The 25,375-nt window shown below is 47.6% G+C and overlaps 1 protein-coding gene across 1 annotated transcript in view; it reads right to left on the bottom strand.

The window, feature by feature from the left end:
• CFAP54 (cilia and flagella associated protein 54) overlaps positions 1 to 25,375 on the bottom strand; it is a 2,285,874-nt gene that overhangs the window by 2,018,729 nt on the left and 241,770 nt on the right. Inside the window, exon 10 of the mRNA XM_086918163.1 lies at positions 24,280 to 24,375. Within this exon, the coding sequence (XP_086774289.1) occupies positions 24,280 to 24,375 (96 nt within the window). The remainder of the gene's footprint in view (positions 1 to 24,279; positions 24,376 to 25,375) is intronic.

The following is a 25,375-nucleotide window of genomic DNA, read 5'->3' as shown; positions in this document are numbered from 1 at the left end:
TACAGAAAGAATTACAAAAGACTCACATGATCCATATTCTGAGTCATCAGTGTGATGGCGTTCACGTTGAAGGGAATTCATTGGCTGAAGAAGCCGCGAAGGCAGCTGTGCAAATGGCTTTCGTAGCTGCAACCACTCGTTCAAAAAAGAAAATAGATGGCGAAACAATGCTAGCTGTCAATGCCACAAGCAAAGGCATTGGAGAAGCGTTACCTCTAAACTATCCACTCGAATATTCATACATAAATTATGCCAACTCGGTTCCTTTTGCTCAAATTTCTGGAGTGGGGGATAGAGTAATTCCAAACAGGAATCCGAGAGGTGCTTTGATTCAAGAAGCACATATGGGAGAGGGTCTGACACATCAAGGGATCTCTAAATCTCTACTGGAATTACAAGAGATGTACTGGTGGCCAGGGATGAGCGCCCACATTTACGAATTTGGAATTAATCGCAATTCCTGTTACAGAGATCACAGCTTGGAGCACCACCAGATTCCTGACTACAGTGTAGCCAGCCCAGTACAGACACCATTGCTAGATAGCATTAGACTATCCACTCTCAGACGTCCCTATGGACAAAAGCGGTCCCACAAGTATTAAGATAAGATTCATTTGGATGTGGCCTCCGCGCTCGGCTGACGCTCAAACTGTTATAAAAGATTTGCGAGTCTTTATCGGCACATACGCAATCTGCACGCTACGTTCTGACCAGGGTCCTGCTTTTACCTCTCGGGCTTATAAGGAGGCCATGGCCAGCTTGGGCGTTGCATTGTGGTACTCAAGTCCATTCCATCCTGAGGGAAATTCGGTTATGGAAAGAAAAAAACTGTGACATAAAGCAATCTATAACAGCAAGAGTATTAGGTTCGGGTGAAGGGTGGATCAAACATCTAATAAGTGTCCAACTTAGTCTTAATAACCTGCCAAGAAATTCTCTGGGTGGAATCACTCCATATGAAATTATTTTTGGTACTAGAATGATGGTTGAAGACCTCGATCGTCATACTTCAGTGGTAGAACCAAAACCATTTGATATCAAAGACCCTTAGGCTGTTTTACAGGACTTAAATGAAAGAAGAAGAAGTCTAAGCAACACAATACAAAAGCCAACGACCACTGAAGAAAAAACCCCTGTCCCAGCAAGACCTTTCTGGATTCCAAAGATTGGGGATCTGGTCAGAGAGAAAATAGCGGATAAGAAGGAATTTGGGCCTTCTGACAGAAAACCAGTACCTGTACTAGCAGTCCACGGATCAAGAACAGTGTTACTGCCGCCCCTTGCTGGAAGAAAGGAGAACCGGTCCGTATCAATTGACCTGGTAAAACCACATCATGTGGCCGATAATAAGTAGTAGGCCCAGTGGACTCCAAAGATGTAGCAGACGACCAAATCTTGCTACCATCAAAGAGGTTCAAACTGAAAGACTACTCACCTTTGAAGAATCTGAAGTGAAAAAAGAAGGACTATGCAACAAAGCCATCGAACTTGTGCCTCTTGAGCCCAAATAACAGTTTGTCAAGAAACTGCCATCTACCATGAGGGAGCATCTAACTATACTACCATGTCAAGGAAACAAGCAGCTCCAGCGATTTCAAATAATCCGGATGCAATACCAACAATTGACAGAACTGGTTCTGGCTATTTCATCGAACTTCGATACCTTATCTGTGGATCCCAGTGAGCCTGAAACAACGCCAACAAACAAAACTTTCAAGGAACAAGTAAAAAAAACTTTTTTACCAGCTTGCAAATACATATCTTGTTTCACCATGGGTTGAACTTTGGATTGTGTTGGGTATACTTTTTCTCCTACCATGGCTTATTCTTGTTTTAAGTTTGGGACAGCTAATAGATGGAAAATATGGTAAAAAGGACCCAGCAAGTAAGAACTTCAACCTGCTCCTGAAGCCACACAAATCATCTCATTGTGAGCAAAGAGACCTGTCATCAGTAAACATCACAGCCGTCCCTCTACCAGGTGGTATAGCTTGGGATAGAACTGATTATGACATTTATGGCCCTGTCGAGCTGCTGAAGATTCCACACCAAATTAAGGTTTCCTTGAGTGATTTTGTTTTACCCAGTACATGCTCTGATGATTGGGACTTTGAAATTGTTAATAACATGATGGCAGACTTAGAAATTTCAGAAAAATTTGCAAAACATGATTACTTAGATGGTTCATTAAATTATGAAGAAATGTATTGTTTTAATCATTTTGGTCATCATTATTTGAACAAATCTGCAAACCCAAGAAATGTTTTAACTTATAATCAATGGGAGCATTGTCCAACGCCACCAAAAGGTAGCTCGAAAACATTTTATGAAAAATGTCCATACTTTACGGGTTTTAATGTCACAAATCCGGAAACCTTTATTTTAAAAATGTTAAGACAGGCATTAAAGGTATGTTGACTAATACTAAGCAAATTTATTCTGCGGCCTTTTCTGCTCAATTGTCCACATTAGACTAACTTTTGGAAAGACAACATTGAGACAAAAACTGTCTGGGGCACAGAAGACTCGCAGGTACAAGGTTTAGAAGCTTTATTCAGAGCCTGCATCATCCCAGAACAAATAATGTTCTTAAATGAAACTGTTCAACAAACATCTTGTCTTGGCCTGGCTAAGATAAAAGAATTAAACAAACCGTCCATACCAAAACCCACACCGGATAGTAATATAACTACAGATGAGGAGGTAGACGTAAATTATATTTTACAATAAAATAGAAATAATCCTGAATGGAAAAAATGGGCACTAATAACTGTCAAGATAGATTCCTGAACAAGACACAAGGATTTAAAGTAACTAGGCCAGATCCGAGATATGTCCAGAAACAACATCCAGGGATGATAACAACTTACAGTGTAGGAAAACTGTGCCTTGAGTGGCTACATAAATCCGCACTCCCAGAAATAAAACAACACTTAACTTTACCTAAAGATGGCATTCATTTGTGAGAATTCTTATTTGGACCTCGCAAACGACGTCATAAACGTTTCATATACGCCGGTATATATGCTGCTTATAATGAAGCATGGCAAGTCACACAAATAGAAAATGCAGAACGAATATGGGAAATTGATCGTATTAAATTAGAGAAAGCTCTCTCGGTAGTTGACAATGGGTTAACAACTCTGTCGTCCAGAATTTATTCTTTGGACAGCATTGTATCCTCTGCCATAGACATAATGGAACAGGACTTGCTGATGTTAAAACATGACCAGTCTCAATTGGGTTCTATAATGCTGCTAGGCTGGACGTTACAAAACCTTCCCTCAGGCTATGTGCCTTGGCGTCTAATCAACACCACGTCATTGTTTACTATATTTAACCTTACAGATAAACAAATCTCTGAGAAACCAGCCATTGAATGGATAATACATGGCACCATCACGATACCAGCGACGATATTCCAGTTTCAGTATTGCTTAAAACACATACCAGCAGGCCTGTATGAAAGGTTGGGTAAAGAGTACATAAAGTCGACCTGGGATTTACCATACACACATAATTGTTGGAGTAGGGAAAAGGAGGTATTTCTTAGTGGTAAAAACTGTAAAACAACATTTAGCGGTACGCTTCTTTGTCAAGGCATTAATTTACATGGAGCCTGTGACGGTTCTTCAAACAACTTATCATGCCACCTGCAGGGTTCCCCGGCAGCAGTGATAGATCCAATTTTTAGGCAGCTTTCCAATGGAAGCTACATAATGCTGAATGATCACAGCTGTTGTGGAACGATGCCAGGGATAGCCTCTCTCGTTAGTCTGTCAGCCAGGGTCACTTGTTGTATGCAAGTATTGTTTCCGAAAACTAAGACAGACGGGGAGTCGCCACTATGGCCATCACTGAACATCTCTTTTATACGAATTGATACTTTAAGCAGAATGAAAGCCGTTCTTTTACAAAAAACTGTGCAACTGACCTCGTCCAGAGAGACGTATGATCTGCAAGTTGCAAGGTCCTCTGAGGAGGTACAGGACTTGTTATCAACAAACTGCCCCATACATTTTGCAGAAATGTTAGGTCGTATCTTAAACATGTCTGATACCAGTGGTATTGTACATGTATTTAAGACAATTTTTTCAGGACTGTTAGCACTATTTGAAGCAGTCCTGGGCATCTTTCCTAACTTTGTGCACTCTGTGTTCGGCGGCCCGCCTCTCGTCTTGGGACTCGTAGCAGGGATACTATTTTTATTCCTCCTGCTCCGTTATAGCAAGTCCAGTCACCAGAGATACCCAGAATACCATGAAGAACGCTCTTCTGGCAATGCAGTATCGTGAACGCATAGCACAGATTCTTGGCTTGGCTCGTTTGAGAGATCTGAATACCACGTGGTTCCTATCATTCAGACCAATCTGGCAAGATTGCATCTTACCTGTTCTACGATGCATGCTTTGTGGAGAGGAATGCGTGTTGGATATCTCTCTAACACTTCCATCAGCTATGCCAACGGATGTTGACGCATTAATGGGTCCTGTAATGGCTCATGCATTGTGTTTCCCCCAACGGCTACTAATCCTGATGACGGCATTTATTGAGGTCTCACCGGCAGGCACACAGGTAACATCTACTGCAAACATTGCTAATGCGACTGACGCTGACAGCGATGCTTCTCATCTGTGTACGATTGATCTACTTAATGAAGTGGTTCAACTTTCATCTACAGTGGTAGACTATTTCTTTGCCAGCCTAGACAATTTAATGTTTTCTCCTGAAACCGAGAATAACTTTTGAAGTTAGCACACAGCATTCTTTCAACTCTGAAGTTCGACCTTCACTTTTTCAAAACAAAACTTCTAACTTTGGAACTCTATTTTTCTATGATTTGTTTTGACTTTTTCCAAAAATGAACTTTGGCACAAAGCATTCTGCTTAAAGTAGAACTATTCTTAGAGAACAAGAAATCTTTGAACACTTCCTAGAAACAATATTGACCTTATCAAGAAACAAAAACAGTTTATATATTCTGCTATGGGATAGTCTTGACCTTTTTTCTGTATTCAGAGCCATTTCATATATGTAATTTTTATGATTCATTAATTTAGCAATACTAAAAACATGCTACATGATTGAAATTAAATCATTGCTTTTCAAATGGGTTCAGTATTAATGCTCATTTTCGTGTGCAACCATTTAAAATGCATTTTTATGTATTTTTGGGTGGGATTGTCAACACATGCTTTACATATGTTTTAATGCTTGGATTTAGTAATGTCGAACATAATAAAGCGGAGTGGGTGTTGTAGAGCATTTGAGGAACCTAATGTAATTTTCCCGATTCATGCCCTTAAATAGGTATAAATCACCATGTCCATATGAAGGCATAGAAATCATAACCATATTTAGACATAGCTCATGCAGTCCAAATACGACATGGCTACTTCCACTAGTTCCGAAAATCCACAACGATTTCTTGGAAAACTCGGGTTCAGCAGCTAGGGACTTCCCCTTGCTTGAATATTGATCTATCCAAGAACTCATGGAGTTTTTAAAGAACTGAGACTCTTTGATGACGTTATTGTGTCCACCTTTACGTCAATCTCGGCACCTTCAAGATATAAATATGCCCACACTTGCCTTAGCAAAGACACAGTGGTTTGGAGCAGTTCGACTATCTACTGCTACAGGAACTGCCGAAGAAAGCCGACCCTCCAGCAGACGCACTCAGAGAGACGCGGTCTTTTCTCTGGCCGAGAAATCCAGCTCCAGTGTTTCCAAGCTACCCTTGTGGGTTGTTGGGAAATCGGGTCCTGAGACTGACCTCCTTCATTCTAAAACCAAGGTACGGAGCTGATTAGACCCTAAGAGAAAACTTGGATAGATTCTTGGCAAAAAGAATACTACATTTATGCTACACCTCACTTACTTCTTCCCTAGTACTAGACTCAGGTTAGGTACATCGGGGTAGGGGTATTTTAGAAGTACCAGTTGAGTACTTTTTAGCCTTTGTTATTTATGTATGTATTTATCTATGGTCTAGGAACCATACAATGCTTTTACAGTATTTTTTTATCCTACTCTTCATACTGTATGCATTATACTTTGCAACAAGTCTTACGATTGTAGCAGTTCATTTCTTCTGCATGAGAAAGAAGACTGTTCAATAAATACTTTTATTGAAAACGCCCATCTCTCTATTTCTCTCCACCTCTGGTGAAACGAGGCATGCACGAATGACTGGGTTAAATATCTATCTATTGTTTCCACGACTCTGAAGATCAGTTTTATCTTGGGGAAACAAAGTTGTCATGTTTATGCGGCTGTCAGAAACTAAATCCCTTCTTGTGAATTCGAGAAAGTTACTACCGACCTCTGAGCTAGCTGGCACTCACAATTAAGTCTAATATATTTGATAGCGACCTAGTAGACATAGGTCCTATGTCACATCTATAGGATATATTACTCCAATGTGCAGAGCCTATTGGGAATATAGGAACTACACTACCCTACTGTAAAGGTAAGATTACGTAATCCAAACACTATCCATGTACTCCTACATTCAGCTGTGCAGTATCTATATAAACCTCTAACCAGCTACTTATTAAGTTACTAGCCATGTAGCCTAGTAATCCTCCTGTCTGTCTCATGTACTTTTCCAATCACCCATCCAGCACTAAGGGCTTAGGCATCACCCATCCAGCACTAACTGCTTAGATATTGGTGGAGTAATAACTCCACAAATACCTAAGTACTTATAAAATCACCTTGCAGTCTGTTTGCAGCACTGTAATCTTTCCAATTACTAGAGATGTACTTATGGAATGTCCTAGGTACTAAGAGAAGTATATATACAACATTCTAACCACATAAATACTATTGGTACAGTCTAGTAAATACTTAGGTATTACCCATGCTGCCTAGGAATTCTCTTGTCAGTCCCATGTACTTCTCTAATCACCCATCCAGCACTATGTACTTATGCTATCACTTTGACAATATCTATCCACTTACAAACTCACCAGACACCCTGTTTATAGCACTGTAATCATTCCACTTACTAGTCATGTAGTTATGGAACGGCCTAGCTACTAAGACAAATATACCTACAATATTCTGTGCAGAATGTATGTAGACGTCTAAACTAAAATTATACTATTGCTCCTGTAGGAAAGTAGAATCTTTCTGGCACCCCACTTTTTGCCTGGTGTTTGTGTCTTTTTACTGTAGTTCAGTGGGATCCTGCTAATCAGGACCCCAGTGGCAGTGCTCTCTCCTTTAAATTCTCTGGTAAGTTCTTTGTACACCTCACAATTGGCATACTGGGGTACCATTATAAGTCACTAGTATATGGTACTGAGATACCCAGGGCATTGGTACACCAGGTGTCTCCTATGGGATGCAGCATGTATTGTGCCACCCATAGGAGCCCATGCAAGCTGTGTCTGCAGAGCTGCCATTGCAGTCTGCATGAAAAGGTGCTTTAACCTTGCACTTTGGATAGAAGGTTTCCCTTATATCCCAGTCACTGCACGTTTAACTTATAAGTCACCCCTAAAATAGGCCCTTCATTCCAAGGGCAGGGTGCCTGGTTCTAAGTGTGTGGGTACCCCTGCACAAGCAGAGATACCCCTACAAACCCTCGACTTCACTGTCTGGGCTTTGTAAGTGCAGGATGGCCATTATAAGGTATGTTGTCAACTCTGGCATGTCGAGAGGTCCAACTACATAATGGCTGCCCGAGCGTTGTCATATTTGGTATCAAACATGTTGAATCATGCAACTATACTGATTCCAGTGTTAGTTGCATAATACTATGTACCTGGGGTGCTCCTTAAGAGTACCCTTCAATACTTACCTGTGTAGCCTTACAGGGTCTGACTGCAAGCCCGCGCTGCTACTAACCCTATACAGTATTTCCCCCCGCTGATGAGCTTAACTTGGGCAGAGAAAGCTGAACAAATGATTTCCTTCAAAGGAGAGGTGTGATCACCTATCCTTTAGAATTAGGTAGTGTGGGGGCGCTTCAGAGTAAAACCAGACTGCATTTAAGGGCACGTATACTGCCCTCTATGCATAAACCAGTTTTGCTCAGTTCAGGAGCTCCTGACTCCCTCTCTGGTGTGAAACCACACAAAGGATAGCGGAGTGTCCACCCCCCTATCCAGCTCTTGCCTAGGGAGGTGCCTAGAGCTCCTCCAGGTGGCCACTTGCTTCTGCACAGTTGAATGTTGGCCCCTGGGAGCATCTGACTAGCTAGGGAAGTTGAGTAGCATCACTGACCCCCTCTGCTAGGTGGGTAACCAGAGAAGAGGCCCTTGCCCTTTTTAGGGTTACTTAAGGGCTCCCCTGAGGGTGGGTTCTTAGATTCTTCGCAACAACAACTTCTACATCTGACTGCCTGTTGTCGGAAGACTGTTCCAAGACTCTTCTGCTCTCCCTGTACATTTCCAAGTTCTGCAACTCCGTGGCCATCCATCCTCCGAGTCACCAAGGACTCAGCCTGTATCCCATCCAGAAGGAATCTCCCTAGGAGTGAAGGTGTCACTTCCCTGCATCCCCAGGCACCTTTTAAAAATTTCGACCAATTTGCTGATCCTTTTGTCCCATGGACGTCTGTCGGCTCTGCAACACCAGTTTTCGTTTTTTTTTTCTCCAAAGGCCTAAGCAGTCTTCCATGCAACTTGGATGACTGTAATCCCTCTTCAGTCATCATGAACTGACTCCCTGTGCACTGTGTCTGTTTGTTGTTACCAAGTCTTGTTGGCTCTCCTCACGAAAGATCTTCAAACTCCAAGAAGCCACATCCTCCAGCACTGCACAGGTCCAAGAACAATGTCCTGCCTGCATTCTCTGCATCGTGGGCATTCATCTCCTGTGTGCTGTTGAGGTTTCCTTGAGTCTCCCTTTACCTGCAGCCCGAGTGTCCTCAAGGTGGCTCCATCTATTTCTGCTGGCTCTTCTGCGTGCTGAGGGCCGGTTCTGATCTTGCTGGTCAGCAACACAGCATCTTTTCCTGCAAACCTTGTTTGCAATTGCCAAGGCTTGTTGGTGGTCCTACTAACCACTGACCTTCCTGCACTCGTTGGCCGGTGAGGACAACTAGTGTATCGTCGCCTGGGGTTCACAGCTTCTGCTTTATCCTCTCCGTTCTACAGCAAGAACCCCCAACCAGAGCTAGTATTCTGCCCCTGTGCCTCCTTGGTCACCTCGAGGTGGTTTTGACTCTATCCCCCCCCCTGCTTTCGGGTTCATCTCATCTGGATTCCTCGTCCTGGTATCACTGGCCTGGTCCACGAAACACTGTAGCTGCTGATCTTCCATGAACCTCCATTGGCGTCTAAGGGCATCTCGGACACCACTTTACAACTATGCTTCACAACTATGGGCTCCCTGGTGTCTGTATCCTAGTTCCTGGGGTATCCACGGGATGTGGGGCTCTCCAACCATCCTTGATCCAAGTAGTTCCTTTGGGGTCCTTTCGGAAGGGTCCTAGAATTGTAAAATTCCAAATGAGACTTACCCTGGGTTATCCTATGGACGTCTGACCAGGTGTAACCACTCATCACCCCGGCACCTGAGTGTCCCTGGCTACTCACCATGAGTGTTTCAGTGTTTCTCCTGGGGTTTTCCATCCTTGGGTACTAGTTCCGTTTTGGCACTTACCTCCCATTCCACTATTTTAATATATGTTTTGGACGACCAGTTGGGCCCTGTGCGTTTTTCTAGGCTACTTACCACTTTCTAAAGTATTTTCTTATGTGTAGTTGATATCTCTGGACAGGGGATATACCAAGTTAGTGTCTAGTGTGCACTAATAAATACAAAGTGTTTTTTATACTAACCCGGTGTGGTTCTTTCTTGTGTGAAAAGCTTAGTGACGGACTATAGAGGGGAATGCACTTGTTTTACATGCCTCCTGAATATGCCTTAGCTGCTTTACTCATCTACCCGTTGAGAGCTCTGGTTTTCAAGGACCTAAACACTATCACTAAGCTTTGCTTGGACTCAGTGCAGTGTCTCACCATAGGTGGACATTATATACTAAGCCAGCCTCCTACAGATACCCCAATCTATTTCCAGTGGTTAGACTTATTGCAAGCAGCCTCCCATCACCTTTTGCGGGTTACATTACCGCCCTAAGTAGCATTGGTATGCCCATGCGCACTGTGTCACTGGAACTAAGCTGTGCACAACAGAAGAGCCCATAATATAGGACGAAACCCGTCCTGGGTTGTTTGTGTTCCGGTTCAGGGAGGACCTGGCTTGGCAGTTCGGACTGCACTATTCCCAATGGAGAAGGGTTAAGACTGATTTGCATAAAGCTGGGAGCAAACAGAGGTGGCATGGTGAGCAAAAGAATGGTAGGATGGAGTGCTACCCAAAGCTATTGCCAGTGGATAGATTCATTGTAAGCAGGCTCCCATCACCTTTTGTGCAACATCAAGACTGTTTGGCATATAGCTGGGTTCAAACTGAGGTGGCATGGTGAGCAAAAGAACCAAGGATTGGAGTGCTACTTCCGAACTTTTGCCAGTGGTTAGACGTATTGAAAACAGCCTTCAATCAAATTTTGTGTGTTTCTGTACACCATGCCAAACATTTCCACCAATGGCAGGTGTATACCACCTTGGTGGAGGAACGCCTGGCTGCCAAGATAATGTCACAGACTTTGGGTGCAAGGTTGAAAGCTGTCAACTGTTGCTGGTCAATCTCCACGCAAGTAGACAGAGCATCGACAGGTTTGGATGGAGAACCCTCCTCAGCTGATGCAACAAAAGATCCTCCCGAAGGGGCAACCTGAGCAGAGTACTGATGTCCATGCTCAACAGCTCAGGATACTGGACTCTGTGCCCAGTCCAGAGTCACAAAAATGTTTGGGCCCAGCCCCTTACGGGGCCCACCGATCACTCGGTCAAACTATGGCATACGGTCCAGCGAAAGCTGGGATGGGCTGACACCTTGACGATGGCTACCCCGTTGTGGGTGTCCGAAAAGTTGGGTACCCTTGGTCGTACGAAGAGATTTCACAATTGGGACCTCATCAGGATTTCCCATGTCCGTGACCTGTGGGGTCCCGGGGGGGTCGTCTCCTTTGACTCACTCCAGCGCACGTATGAGCTTACACGCACAGAACACTTTAGATACCTGCAAGTCAGACACTCATTGCAATCTAACATTCCCCATGGAACTCTGCCCCCTGCTGCTTCCCCCCTGAGGACAGACTCCTTGATGGCCACCTGCCTGAACATGCCATATCGCTTACGTACAAGAAGATTATCAATAACTCCCCAGATCTATTCCAGCCACTTAAAGGGAGGTGGGAGGCGGACGGGTTGGAAATCGATGAGGAGGAGTGGGGTGTGCCCTGGCGTCCCCAAAAGAAGTGGCCATATCGGCCAGACTACGGCTGATTCAGCTTAAGATTCTTCATAGAGTCTACATATCTGGTACTAGGCTGAGGTTGATGGGCCGCAGTGAGGACGGGCTCTGTAGAAGAGGGTGTGGGGTGGAAGGGTCGTTCTTCCCCATAATGTGGGAATGTCCACTGGTCCAAACCTACTGGCGCCGCATTCACCAATGCATGCAAGAGGTGTGGGAGGTGGCATTGAGAGTAGAGGCAAAAAGGTGTCTTTTAAATATCTGGGAGCCTAATGACTTATCTACGCATGGGAGGTTGTGGGCCACACTAGGATTTGCAATCGCTAAACGGAACAAAGCCAGGCTATGGGGGGCAGGTACACATCCAAAATTGGACTCATGGCAAACTGATATGGACTGGTGTATGCTCCAGGAAAAGACAGTATACGTAGCCAGAGGCTGTCCCAGGAAATGGATTGGTGTATGGGCCAACTGGAACGAGTACAGGGGTCATATCTGCGAACCCCCACATGTTGCCCCGCTGATGACCTAACCGTAAGACCTCATGCTCATTGAATGAGTGAAACAGTTGCTTTTAACCACCCAAGTAATGTAATGAAGGGTTTACCAGGAATATTTGTAATCCACTGTATTGAATGTACGTGACAACCACCACTGTTTATCTATAATTAATAAAAAGAATTAAAAAAAATTACTTGGGCCCAGTCGTTCCAGATCTTCTTTAGAACTCCGGCAGAAGTGGTATGGGCTGGGAGGCATCGAGGAGGCCCAAGCTCAACTCGAGATGAAACGCAAATCTGAGAGAAGATCCGCCTTCGAAACACCTGAGTGTAGAACTGCTGACATTGCACGTTCTCAGCAGTGGCAAACTGATCTAACCATGGCTCTCTCCTCTGCTGAAAGAAACAGTGCACCACCTTCAGATGGAGATGCAATTTGTGAGTCGCTTAGCCTTTTAATAAAGGGTCCACAACCTCACCGCCTTGTTTGTTGCAGTAACACATGGTGGTGGTGTTGTCCATGGACACCTGAACTAGCCTTCCCTTGATTGTGAACAGAAAGGCTTTGAATGCCAGCCAGACCGCCCAGAGCTCCAACAGGTTGATGTGGAGTCCAGACACCTGCCCCATTCTGGGAGAGACGCATCTGTCACTACCGTCAGATCTGGTTGGGGAAGGGAGAGGCATCTTCCGCTGACCCAATCGTGGTTTGTTAACCCCCACGGCAGATCTTGTGCAGTTCCAACCAAGATCTGGAGCGTGTCAGAGAGATTACCCCTGATGCTGCACCCACTGGAACTTCAGGTCCCACTGGGGCCCAGCAGCCAAAGTGTCAGTCTCACCAAAATCCAGGATAGATGCCGAAACATCAGGATCATACCGTGAATATCCCAGACTCACCATTCAGGAAGATAGGCTTGAAATTGCACTGTGTTGGATAAGATAGTGAACCCCAGTGAGTGCAGGAGGTCTGCCATAGTCTAGGGAAAGGAAACAACAGACTGGAGTGAGCCCGCCTTCAACAACCAGTCGTCGATGTAGGGGAAGAATGCTACCCCTGATCTCCACAGATGAGCTTCAACCAGTGCCATCACCTTGGTGAACACCCAAGGTGGGCTGCTTAGGCCAAAGGGAAGCAAAGGGAGTCGAAAATGTCTGTGGCCCACCATGAACTGCAGGTAACGCTTGTGGGCAGCCAAGACTGGGATAAGAAAATATGCATCCAGCAAATCCAAAGCTACCATCTAGTCACCCGGGTGAAAGGCAGACAGAAGCTGAGCTAGCGCAAGCATTTTGAACGTCTCCTTCTAGATGAAGAAATTGAGAGGGCACAGGTGTAGGCTAGGACGAAGGGCTTAGTCCTTTTTCGGCACCAGGAAGTAGTGGGAATAACAACCACAACCTATTTCTGGTATTGGCCCCTTTCTATGGCTCCTTGACCAAAAGAGCTGTCACTCCCTGGTGGAGAACAGATAGGTGATTCTCTTTCAACCTGATCCAAGTTGGTGGCATGGTGGGGTTGTAGTATTGAAGGTGAGGGAGTTACCCATTTGGATGATCTGCAAAATCCACCTCTCCGATGTTTGCCATCACCTGCCAGTGGGGCAGGTGATGGCAAATCCTATCACCCACTGGGTGCCCATGATTGTAAGAGGGCAGATTAGGGAGGTTTGGAGACTGTGGCTGCTGGGGTGGGTGGTGGATTCACCTGTACGCTGACTGCCTGACCCAGGGAGCCAGTAGGTATTACATCCTTGGACATTCAGAGGCGGTGAAGCTTGCACACACTGGTGGCTGGGCAGTATAGACACAGCTTAAAGCCCCTTGTGTGGCTACGAAAGGAGTGAAAGGTGGCTTGGGGGTGGCGAGGCAGTCATGGAAAGGCCCAACGACCTGGCCTTAGCGTTCTTTAAAGTGATCCAGCACGGTGGCGTGGCCAAGATGGCGGAGTGAGGAGGCGCTTTCTCCCAGAGCTCCCGACCCAGCCCGGGCCCTCAGACTTTTGTATAGCTTGTTCTCCCCCCATCGGTGTGAAACCGGGTGGGGAAAGGTGCGGGAACGGTTCGGGCTGTACCAGAGCCGTGCTCTAGCCTTGGAGTGACTGGGATCCGGCCCGGAACACTGAGCAACGCAGAGGCCAGACGCGAAGAGAAATGGCGTCCTGGCTGCGGCTGTCCTGAGCTTCTTCCCCGAAGCACGCAGAAGCCGGCGGTGGTGGTACGGCGGAGGGCGGCGGGCGCCACACTGGGTGCCGTGACGAGACCTGCGACCTGGAAAGAGGACGAGCTGCTCGCGGAGACGACGCGCCCCTAGCTGCTGATCCCTATCGAAATTGAGGCCGCGGCTGAGGCCTAGCTGATCGGAGGCCCGCGAGCCGGAAGGGCGGGGTCACTGGACGCATAAGCAGCGACGGTGTTGCAGCGATGAGACGGGAACCGGGACCCTCTTGCGGCTGTGGAGGAGTCCGCGTCTGGCCGGCTAGTGACTGACTTTGAGCCGGGCCGGGAGACGCCCATAGCTGGTACCCTCGCTGGAGGGGGGACAATGGCCTACAGGAACACTCGGGGGCGCCATTTTGGCTCTCGGTGATGGTGAAGAATCGGACGGCGAAGTGTTGAGCCTTTGAGACCTACGTCGGGGATAATCGGTTCACCGCAGCTCACTGGGCAGTAACCGAGGAACGAGACAGATCCGGTTTGCGCGGCTCGTGTCGACCCTTTGCCCCTGGTTGTGGCGAGGCCGGAGGCGACAGTGCCCAGCCGTTGTAGTCGCCCCCTGGACACGGAGGGTCCCGGAGAAGCAGTCTGCGACACGAGGCGGAGCCCTTCTAGCAGGACGAGGCGAGTGGAGTCGCTGCCCCGGTGCCCCGGTGCCCAGCTGACGAGGTGCCAGTTCTTGGCCGGGTGGCCTGGAAGACAAGATGACGAGTCAGAAGGGCAATAAACGGAGCGATCGCACGCTCCCCGAGATGCTTGGAAGGTCTCAAACCAGGGGTGACCGAAGCCAACCGTCCCCGAACGCAGCGAGTGGCTCCAATGCTACAGGCGGCAGTGAACCCCCAGTCACTCGGTCCTTTCTGGAGTCGCTTTTTGGGACGCTGAGAGACGACTTCCAGGCGCTGAAGCAAGAGGTGGCCGGGGAAGTCCGCGAGATCCGGAGAGAAATCGACGGCCTTGGCGAGAGAGTGGCCACGGTGGAAAGTTCCGCTCAGAGGCAGGACGAGGAGATCACGCAACTACAACAGGAGGTGCTGCGTTTGAGGGACCAACAGATGGACCTCCAGGGCCACAACGAAGACTTGGAGAACCACGCTAGGCTGAACAACATCAGGGTCCGGGGTGTACCATCCACGGAAGAGGGGACAGATGTCGCGGAATATCCGAGGGAGCTCTTCAGGGACATCTTGGGCGAAGCAGCGGATTTTCCGGTGCGAATTGACAGAGCTCATCGAGTGGGGCCTCGTAGACGTGCCTCGGGCCCACCACCGGATATCCTTGCGTTTCTCCCTGACTTTCCCCTGAAAGAAAGAATCATGGCAGGGGCCAGGAAAAAACCCTCGCTGACGTTTAGAGGACACCCTGTGGCCTTGTATCAAGATATGTCCGTTATCACCCTCCAGAAAAGGAAGGCGTTTAAAATCGCAACGGACTTCTTGAAACAACATGAAACGCCGTACTCCTGGGGTCACCCTTTCAGGCTTATTTTCCGTTGGAACGGTGTGCTACATCAATTGAGGTCCCTACAGGACACGTGCGAGGTGTTGGGGATCACTGCGGAAGAGGAGGCCTCCGCCACACCTCGCAGGCGACGCACCTCAGGGGACGGCTGGCACAGAGTCTCGAGACGCAGAACATCAGCGGCATCCCAACGTCCGGGTTCGCCTACCATCAGGGCTGAAATGGCGAGTGCCATTCAAGAAGCTTCCAGAGACACAATGGTGCACGACGGAGTCGCACTAACAGCGTAAGACTGCTCCGGGGGAGAACGACTTTGCATTTCTGTTTTTGCCGGCTTAGGGCCATGATGGGCTGGGGGGAGGGCAGAGGGGGGGAAGGGTGTGGCTGGACGTCCACTACGATAAGTTACCACGGACTTGTCCGGATAGGACATGGCTGGGACAATTTGTTTGAAGAAGTTTGGGACTTTTGGGGGTTGGGGGAGGGAGGAGAGGGGAGGGAGTTGGGGGACCGAACAGGGGACGGGAGGAAGGGGAGTTGGGGAGTTGAGGGAAGAGCGGGTCGGGAGTTGGGAAGGGGAGGGGGGAGTGCAGTCCGTTCAGTGTTCTTGATCCTTTCACGATGGCCTAACAGGGAGACACGGGTAGTTGAGGCTCATGGCCCCCCCCGACACACGGGACCCACTGCATGTCACATTCTTTCTTGATTCTGGATGGCGACTCTTAAAGTGGTAACCCTTAATGTTAAGGGCCTTAATAACCCTGTTAAAAGGAGGGCGATTCTGTCCCTGCTGGAGAACACACAGGCGGACATTTGTCTTTTACAGGAGACTCATTTGCTTGCACGAGATTGCCATAGGTTAAAATCCCGCAAATTTCCCACACATCTTTTTTCTTCGTCTAGCACTAAGACGGCGGGGGTGGCAATCTTAGTGTCGAGCTCCTTTAGAGGGGAGGTCCTCCACAAGTTTGCGGAACATAAAGGGAGACTATTAGCACACAGATTCAAATTGGGGGCTTTGACATTTACCATTGGTTCGATTTACTGCCCGAATGAGCGTCAGGATAGCTTTTTTCAATCGGCTTTGGTGGACATAACAGCATCTCCAGACAGGCACATCATTTTGGGTGGGGATTTAAATATGGTGGCAGACTCCACTATAGATAGGTCGGCACAGCGCTCTCCACAGACAGGGGAAATGTCACAAGCAGTTAAATCCCAACTTGTGGACCTAGATCTTCATGACCTTTGGCGCCACCTGCACCCCACAGACCGAGATTACTCCTTTTACTCTCACGTCCACAAAACCTACGCGAGGCTGGATCACCTCATAGTTACCGGCCCGGTACGTGATTTAGCTACAGCATCGGAGGTGGGGGGTCTTATTTCTATCGGATCACGCACTGGTCTCAGGGAGCGTCTCTCTGCCGGTCGACCGGGCCCCCGGGGGGTCTGGCGCCTCCGAGATTCTCTGTTACACAGGAAGTCTGTGGTGGAGAAGGTTACGGATGTGATCAGGGACTTCCAGACGCATAATGATAACGCAGATACCTCGGCGGCGACGCAATGGGCCGCTCTTAAGGCAGTGGTTAGAGGGGAATTTATTGCGATCTCCTCGGCGGAAAACAGGGACCGGAGGCAGAAGCGGGACGAGCTCAGCCAAAAAGTAAGGGAATTGGAGGACGTGCACCGCCGTACGGGGGCCCCTAGGATTTGGAAACAGCTGAAGGCAGCGAGAAAGCTCCTGTCGTCATTAGACATGGACAGGGCTGAATACGCTGCACTTCGACTGAAACACGCGTATTGCACGGGGGGGGACAGGTGTGGTCGCCTACTGGCGAATAAGCTCAGGGTGGCCAATGAACGTCATCGGGTAAAGGAAATTGCGACTGAGAATGGCGGACTAGTTACGGGGGATGAACAGATCGCCGATGCCTTCCGCCGATTCTATGCGGACTTGTACGCCGGGGAGGATCTGCGGGATCAGGAGTCGGAGGACTACCTGGACTCGGTCACACTCCCGTCCCTAGAACCATCACAAACGGAATATCTCGAAAGGGAGATACGGGTCGAGGAAGTGGTCGCTGCCATCTCCAGGCTTAAACATGGGAAGGCCCCAGGCCCGGACGGCTATACGGCGCTCTTCTACAGGACGTTCAGTGACAAGTTGGCCCCAGTACTAACCAAATTGTTTAATTCATTCTCTGAGCCGGGAGCAATCCCTCCGGACCTCCTACAGGCCTCGATCTCGGGTATCCCTAAACCAGGGAAAGATCGGACCCAATGCGGCTCGTACCGCCCGATCTCCCTCTTGAACGTGGACTTGAAACTGTACACGGGTATTCTGGCGGCACGCTTAGCACCTCACTGCCGGGCCTGGTGGAACCGGACCAGGCAGGCTTTGTCCCCGAAAGGCAGACGGTGGACAACACCAAGAGAGTGGTGCACGTTCTGGAGAAGGCCTCCAGGATTCCGGGAGAAAGGATGCTCCTTTCGGTGGATGCCGAAAAGGCGTTTGATCGCGTGCACTGGCCTTATCTAGAACGGGTTATGACGAGGATGGGGATAGGTGAGAAATTTCGGACCCTGGTCTTTAATTGGTACAGGTTCCCGTCGGCGGTGGTGCGGGTGAATGGCTATGGCTCTCGGAGGTTTGGCATAGAGCGTGGTACTAGACAGGGCTGCCCCCTGTCCCCGCTCCTTTTCGCTTTATATATGGAGCCACTTGCTCAGAGGCTCCGACAGAATACTGACGCTACCGGAGTGAAGATGGGGGGATATGTCCACACAGTCAGCCTCTACGCGGACGATGTGATCTTGACCTTGGAGGAACCGAGACGCGCACTGCCCGCATGTATCGGTGAATTGGAGGCTTTTTCGCGGGTGGCTGGCTTCAAAATGAACATGGGCAAATCGACAGCACTGGATATCTCCTTGACTCCCGCAACACGGCGAGAGTTGCAGCACCTTTTCCCCATGCATTGGTCAGCTCACCAGGTCCAGTATTCGGTCATACTGTTGACACCCGCATTGCAGGCCATGGTGACAGCCAATTATACGGCTTTGGCTAGGAAGATTAAAGAGGAATTGGGGAGATGGGGCAAAGGGTTGATATCGTGGCTAGGGAGAGTGGCAGCGGTTAAAATGACTGTCCTCCCTCAGATACTGTACCTATTCCGGGCCCTGCCGCTACACCCACCTAAGGGCTGGTTCCAGCAGACACAATCGATCCTATCCCGTTTTATTTGGCAAGGCCGCAAACCACGGATGAGGATAGCTCTCTCCATGCTGGCACCGGAGTCTGGGGGGCTGGGAATCCCAGACCTACGCAAGTATTTTCAAGCGGCGCAGCTTCGATATCTGGTTGAATGGAGCCGATGGGAGTCGGACAAGCATTAGTTATTTCAAGATCAGGCTGTAGCGGGTCGTCCTTTACAGGAGGTGCCTTTTTTGCGCAGGGCTCATCGCCCTCCGAATCTTTATGCGTCTTTTGTAACAAGGGTCCCGCTGAGGGTGTGGGACGCTACTAGCACGGTGTACGAGCTTACCACATTCCCCTCCCCATTTACTCCTATTGCGGACAATCCGGACTTTACGCCAGGGGTTGCTCAGGGGGGCTTTCGCGCACTGGCGGACTGCTGGATGTAGGTCACTTTTCCACGTGTACGGGTAGGACGGAGTTCTCCCTTTCCAAGCGCTTAAGGAGGAGTACGGTTTGGCTGAGACAGACAGGATGCGTTACTGGCAGGTGCGACACTGGGCTTTGCAGCCGCAAGTTCGTGAGCTGGCAGATAGGAAACTATTGCCGTACGAGAGGTGGCTAGTGACGCGTGCTTCGGATGCAAAGCTCATCACAGATCTATATAAATTACTGCAGCCCCCCCCTTACACTTTCATAATCCAGGTAGGGAACGCTGGAACAGAGAGCTGGGTAGAACGTTGAGCCATAAATGGTGGGACCAGATCTCATATCGAGCACGGCACTCTGCATATCATGTAGAACTTACTGAAACTTTCACTAAAGTGTCTACGTATTGGTACTACACCCCGGAGCAGTTAAACGAGATGGACAGGCATATAGATAGTACATGCTGGCGAGGATGTGGGCACCCGGGCACATTGACACACGTCCTGTGGGAGTGCCCAGTGGGGGGCGGGGGGAGTTGGGGGGGGAACTGTTTCTTTTAAAAGGGGAGGGCACGGACACTTTCTTCTATCTCAGGGTGTTATTGAATGTAATGTTGATGGACGAGGAGCCCACACAGCCTCTACTGCTCTTGCGGGACATGTAGCATTTACTTGAAGATGGGCTCCCGGGACTGCAGCACAATGCCATTGCTTGAATGTTATTCATTTTGTTCTGTGTACCCTTTCAATAAAATACTTTAAACATAAAGTGATCCAGCACTGAATCGGCCTAATATGCACATAAAGGATTAGGTGATTTTATATGTATATTGGTATCTGTAGTAATTTACGGTCAGCACTGTTGTGGCACTTTACTTAGGTTTGGGGCTGTGTGCATGAGCTGTGGATAAGACTGAGATCTATGTGAGATGGAATAAGAATAAAGGAGTCCTTGTGACGATTTATGATTCCAAAGGGAAACGTTTGTGACTTTACAGTCTGATAGGGATCCCTGTCCCTTTGTACCAAAGAGCTCCTCTCATTTTATTACCTTTCCGAAGTGATGGGAGCCATCAAAGGGCATGTTCAGAAATGATGTTTAGACAACTCCAGAAAAGCTAGTAGTCCTCAACCAGGCGTGGTGCCTGAGGGCCACCATTGACTAAACCGCTCTGCCTAGTAAGTCAGTGGTGTCCCGTCCACATATAATTATGAATCCAGTTGGCAACAGCCCGGGAAAGCAGGGCTCGGGCCTCCCCCATAACCACTGGCAGCACCTGAGCAACCAAATTCCACAGAGTGTGGGAATAGCAACCCAAAAGGCATGCCGTGTTCAAGGACAGCAATGCCAAGCTGATGGAATAAAACATTTTCTTACCTAAGTTGTCCAGTCTCTTGAATTCCCGATCCAGTGGTGAGGTAGGGAATGCTCCACGATTTACATGGGAAATGGAGGCTTGGACACCAAGCTCTCCTGGTTAGGGTGTTTTCTGAGAAACTTGAGGTCCCCTGGAGCAGGGTAGAGGCTGTAGGCTACTGTCTGTTCACAGGAGCTGCTGTCCTGGGCTTGGACCAAGTCCCAAGCAGGACATCAGTAAGTGTTTTGTTAAAAGGGAGAAGCAATTCTGAGGGAGACACTCCCAGCTTAATCACTTCCATCAAGACATTAATCTTGACTGCCACTGAGGGCAGGCTAAGGTCCAAGGCCTCGGCCGCCCTCCTCACCATCATTGCAAATGCAGCTCCCTCCTCACTAACCATGGTAGAGGGGAGAAAGCATGCAGGTTATCTAGAGTAGTTTCCAGTCTGCTAGCGTCCTCCAAATTCTCACACCAGTCCATGTTGGTATCATATGGCTGTTATTCTTCAGGGTCCAGCAACCCCTCCCATTCCTCCCCAACTCCTAGCCTATAAGAATAGGGCTCAGGCTCTGGCCTGAAAGGCATGGCTCTAGCCAGCGTCGGGCGACACCCCTTTAGCTCCGTGTGGGAATTGGGGATATAAATGGGGATGGCGGCACCAGTGGGCGCTGGCAGGGCCGGCCTCAGGACCAACATCAGGGAAGGTCAAGATGCCACAACCAGTGCCAATCAGGATCCATCTGTGGAACACTAGGGTCTGACTGGCGCAGTAGCCAACAGTCTAGATCCAGTAGGGGCCCCTCACCTGTAGGGACAAAAGACGCGCCAGAGAGAATGGGTCGCCCAAATATGTGGTGTATAGGTTCATAAATTTCTTGCAATTGTGCAGGGGTCTCTCTGCTCCGGGAAACTCGGGAAGGTGCGGAGACAGCCCATGTGTTGGCTCAACTGCATAACCAGGCTTCAAGTGTCTTTGCTTCCTCCTTTGATCGGCTGACGCACAAGGTGAAGCTGAAACACATTTCGACAACTTCTTCTTTTCAGGACTTGCCTGAATGGAGCAAAGACACCCAGTGTGACGAGGAGCTCGGACTCTGCAACCACTCCCGGGATCTTCCGCTCGACCTAAACCTGGATCGTTGCAGTGCCACACATTGAGCTGCCTGGAACTTGAGGGATTGCTCCCTCAAGGCCTTCGTGTGCATGGAGCGGCAATCAAAGCTGGCCTCGGGTTATGGTTGTGCTTCAGGCACCAAAGGCAAACAAGGTGCTGGTCCGTCACCGACATCGAGCAGAGACAGGCACCACAGGGTTTAAAACCAGCCTTCTTCGATGACATTCTTACCACACCAGAAGGAAAAAAACGACAAAATGTCAAGAAAAGTTAGTAAAAAATTGACAGAGAGGCAGCTGTTGCTGGATCTGTGTTAACTGGTGCTGAAAGAAGAGAACTGATGACAGCTTGCTGGGGTGGTGTCTATAGAAGCACAGCGCATGTCACTTGCAGTGCAGACGATGATGAACAACACCATGTAGAGCCAAACGGCACCATCTACCGGCGCACATGGGAGCAGCACATGAAAAATTTCCGGATCCAGTCTGATGCTTGGGGATAATTCTAAGGTAAGAAACCTGCTGCTATAGGTCTCTATCAGATACATTGACTCCAATGATCCTCTATGGAAAATAAATCTTCAAGAGTCCAGAGTCATGTGTCTTTATGTGCAGACACCTGTCACCCACTCCCTATTTTGCACCGTCTTATCACTATTTAGAGCATTTTAAATATGGACTACAATATTATGTAAAAATAAATGTTTTGAATACTCATTATGTTAGTTACGTCTTATATGTATCTAGAAATTGATACTTTGATGGATTATGCATTCCGGTTTTTTAGAAATATATAATATTAAAATAAGTCTACATTGAACTACTGGGTTTCATTATTAAATGGAGTGAGGGACAGCATATAAATGCTTGTTTACCTGTAAGTAGAGAAGACATAGAAGGAATGGAGGTCGATAGCCTTATATGAACAACTGTATGTCTGGGAGCATTTTAGTCTCCTGAGGTCGCTGAAACAGGTGCTCAAGCTCACAAAACTTAGATTTGGTTTCTCGTTACTGCAGTGCTTTATAAAGGAGTGGGAAGCTGCACACAGAAAGCTTTGTCAAAAATGCTTTTCTAAAAACGAAACGTTAGCATATATGTTAAGCATTTGTCAGGGACTCATTGGTGCGTTCTGATATATAGTTGTGATTAGTTAGTGACTATTATTACCTGTGCAAATCTGGTCCCAAAATTGAAGCTGTTATTTCTGCTCTTGCACTCCAATAACTTTTTTTACTGGTACCGGTAAACCTCCAATCTCACCAAAAGGTATACGGATGGTATATTGCGAAGAACTCAACAGAAGGAGGGTGGGAAGGGCAAAGAAGCAGTACTGTGTTAAGACGAGAGCCCTCACTCACCCTAGGGTTATGGATGTTCCCCAATTACGATCTTAGCCTGTTCCATGCTCCCGTCGGCCAACGGGAGCACTCCCTCCCTGGTGCTGCGAATGGCCAACGGACGTCGCAGCCCCGCCCACTCTTTAGAACACCTGCACCGTGTCGGAATTGCCGCCGCAGTTAAGGCGTTAATAGTGGAACATCCATAATCCTATTTCACTTAGCTTGACTTTAATCTATCCATTGGGGGTACTAAGGAAGATTATTCCACCCACCAGGAGATAGTTTTAATTCACACACATTTATTAATTTTTGTTTTGCACTCTGACCCTCACTCAAACCCTAGATTGAATGACATAAAACACATTGCGTTCCTCTCCTACGGGGGAGTTGTAACCCGCACTGGTTACCTTGCGGTCCCAGTGCGAAGAGGGGACCCAATGATGAAGCATGTCACCCTAGGGTGAGTGAGGGTTCTCATCTTAACACAGTAGTGCTTCTTTCCCCTTCCCTGCCGACTTCTGTTTGGTTCTTCGCAATATAGCATCCATGTACCTTTTTGTGAGATTGATTGTATGGAGCGGTACCTTTGATGGTAATAATTACTCTTTCAAGACCCCCTATTGTGAGATACTACCTGTAAATCTTACCAGGCAAATATAAATCTGAGTCTGCAACAGTCACCCTTTTGTACTTAAGTTCTGACAAAAGGAGAGAGAGAGGGTGGGTTTCCACTGTGTAACTTTAGCTCTGCTCTGGGTTCCTTTAATGGCAAAACATAAAGAAGCTTTTTCAAGGGCTCGTTTGCCGGGACGTTTTAAGGCATGGGAAAAGGGAGCAACTGTCGAGGGCCCCAACACCGGAAGTTGATCCTTTGTCTCACAATATCACCTCTGTCTATTTCTGTATCTCAGCCGCTCTCTCTCTCTCTCCGCCTTCCTCTACCTCTGTCTCCGTCTCTGTCTCCATCCAATCTCATCGCAAGAATTTTGTTGGGCCGTAGGCAGGACACTTTAGCTAAGAACAACTAAATACTTACCTGTATATATCTATGAGTCTTTCTCTCACATTTTATGTCACTTCTGGAATTGTGTTAGTCAAAGTCCTAAAGACTAGTTTACCATGGACCTGCATCTTGGTCCCAAAGCTTTACATTCCGTTAAATGTTTCACTATTTTGCTTATAACCTTACTGAAATCATGATAAGGCTGGAAAAAGACACAAAACCGGGGCTCAGTCACACACCTCCCCATATTACCTTTCACCTTGGTTTTATGAATGGCAATCAATACAATGACAATAAATATTTATAATAATTGAAGTTTACCTTCCACTGCCAACTGCAAGAGCGAGATTGATGGACTGATCACTTTGGAAGGATCATTACGCGTATTACCGTGCCCACTGGTGCTGCTACCGCCACCTTAGTAAGAGAACAAATATGTTATTTTTTTAGATGATGCGGTAAAAAATGTAAAGCAATATTTTTTAGACAGCTATAATATTTTAGTATGTATCATAAGATTTACTCTGAGTAGTGTACTTCTTGATTCCATATATTTGAAAGTTATTTCAGACTGTCTAAATACTTTCATGTTCTGAAAAATTATCGACTTCATTGGGGAACTGTGAAACTGATCTGCTTTCCGCGGCTTGTGGGATGGAGACAGAAAGAGGTTCTGCAGGCAGTGGTGGGGAAGCTGCATGCCACAGCCTTCTGGAAGGGTAGGGTGGCATAGTGTGGGCGGAATTTAAGGAGGCAAATTTGCCTTCTAGTCACGTCGCAACTCTTCTGGGTAATTTTTTTTACTGTTGAGATCTTTGCCCCTTTGCTAGTTTTTTCCTTAGCTTTCCTATTTTCCTTTAAGTTACCTTTGAAATGTGTTACTCATTGCCTAATTCCTTGTTAACCTGCCTCTAACCTGGGTGTTTGAAGTTCAAGCCTTAGGGTGGGCCGGCTCTCTTTGGTTGCAAGGGTGCTACGGTCAATCTGCATCTCCCTGTTGGACTTTTGTTTTGACCTGAGCTTTTCCCTCCACATTGGTGGTATCTTTAAAAGGGGGCCCTCTAGCTTCATGTTCAACCATGCCTGGCAAAACGGCCCTGTATGAAAGACCAAGTACTTCAGATTCAAGGAACAGCTACTGCAGCGAGCATTGGAGAAGCATACAGTCAGCCAGTAAAACGTTATTTGATCCAGAAAAGCATACCTAGTGAGTTTACAGGGATCAGGAGTTGGGAAACATTAAGGCTAGCCTTCGCACCCATATAGCAAAGTCCAGGTAGTCTTTACAAAGACTAACACATTTATGCAAGTAACACCTACTGAAATTTAGTTTATGCATATTTTTTTACACAGGTTCCTTTTTGATGTCATAAAATTTGTAGGTATGTCGAGAAGCACAGCCTTCACCAACATTAAC

The sequence above is a fragment of the Lissotriton vulgaris genome, chromosome 1_1, assembly GCF_964263255.1.
Source record: "Lissotriton vulgaris chromosome 1_1, aLisVul1.2, whole genome shotgun sequence".
Classification (NCBI taxonomy): domain Eukaryota; kingdom Metazoa; phylum Chordata; class Amphibia; order Caudata; family Salamandridae; genus Lissotriton; species Lissotriton vulgaris.
Note: the sequence above shows the minus strand (reverse complement) of the source record. Positions and strands in the feature narration are given on the sequence as shown.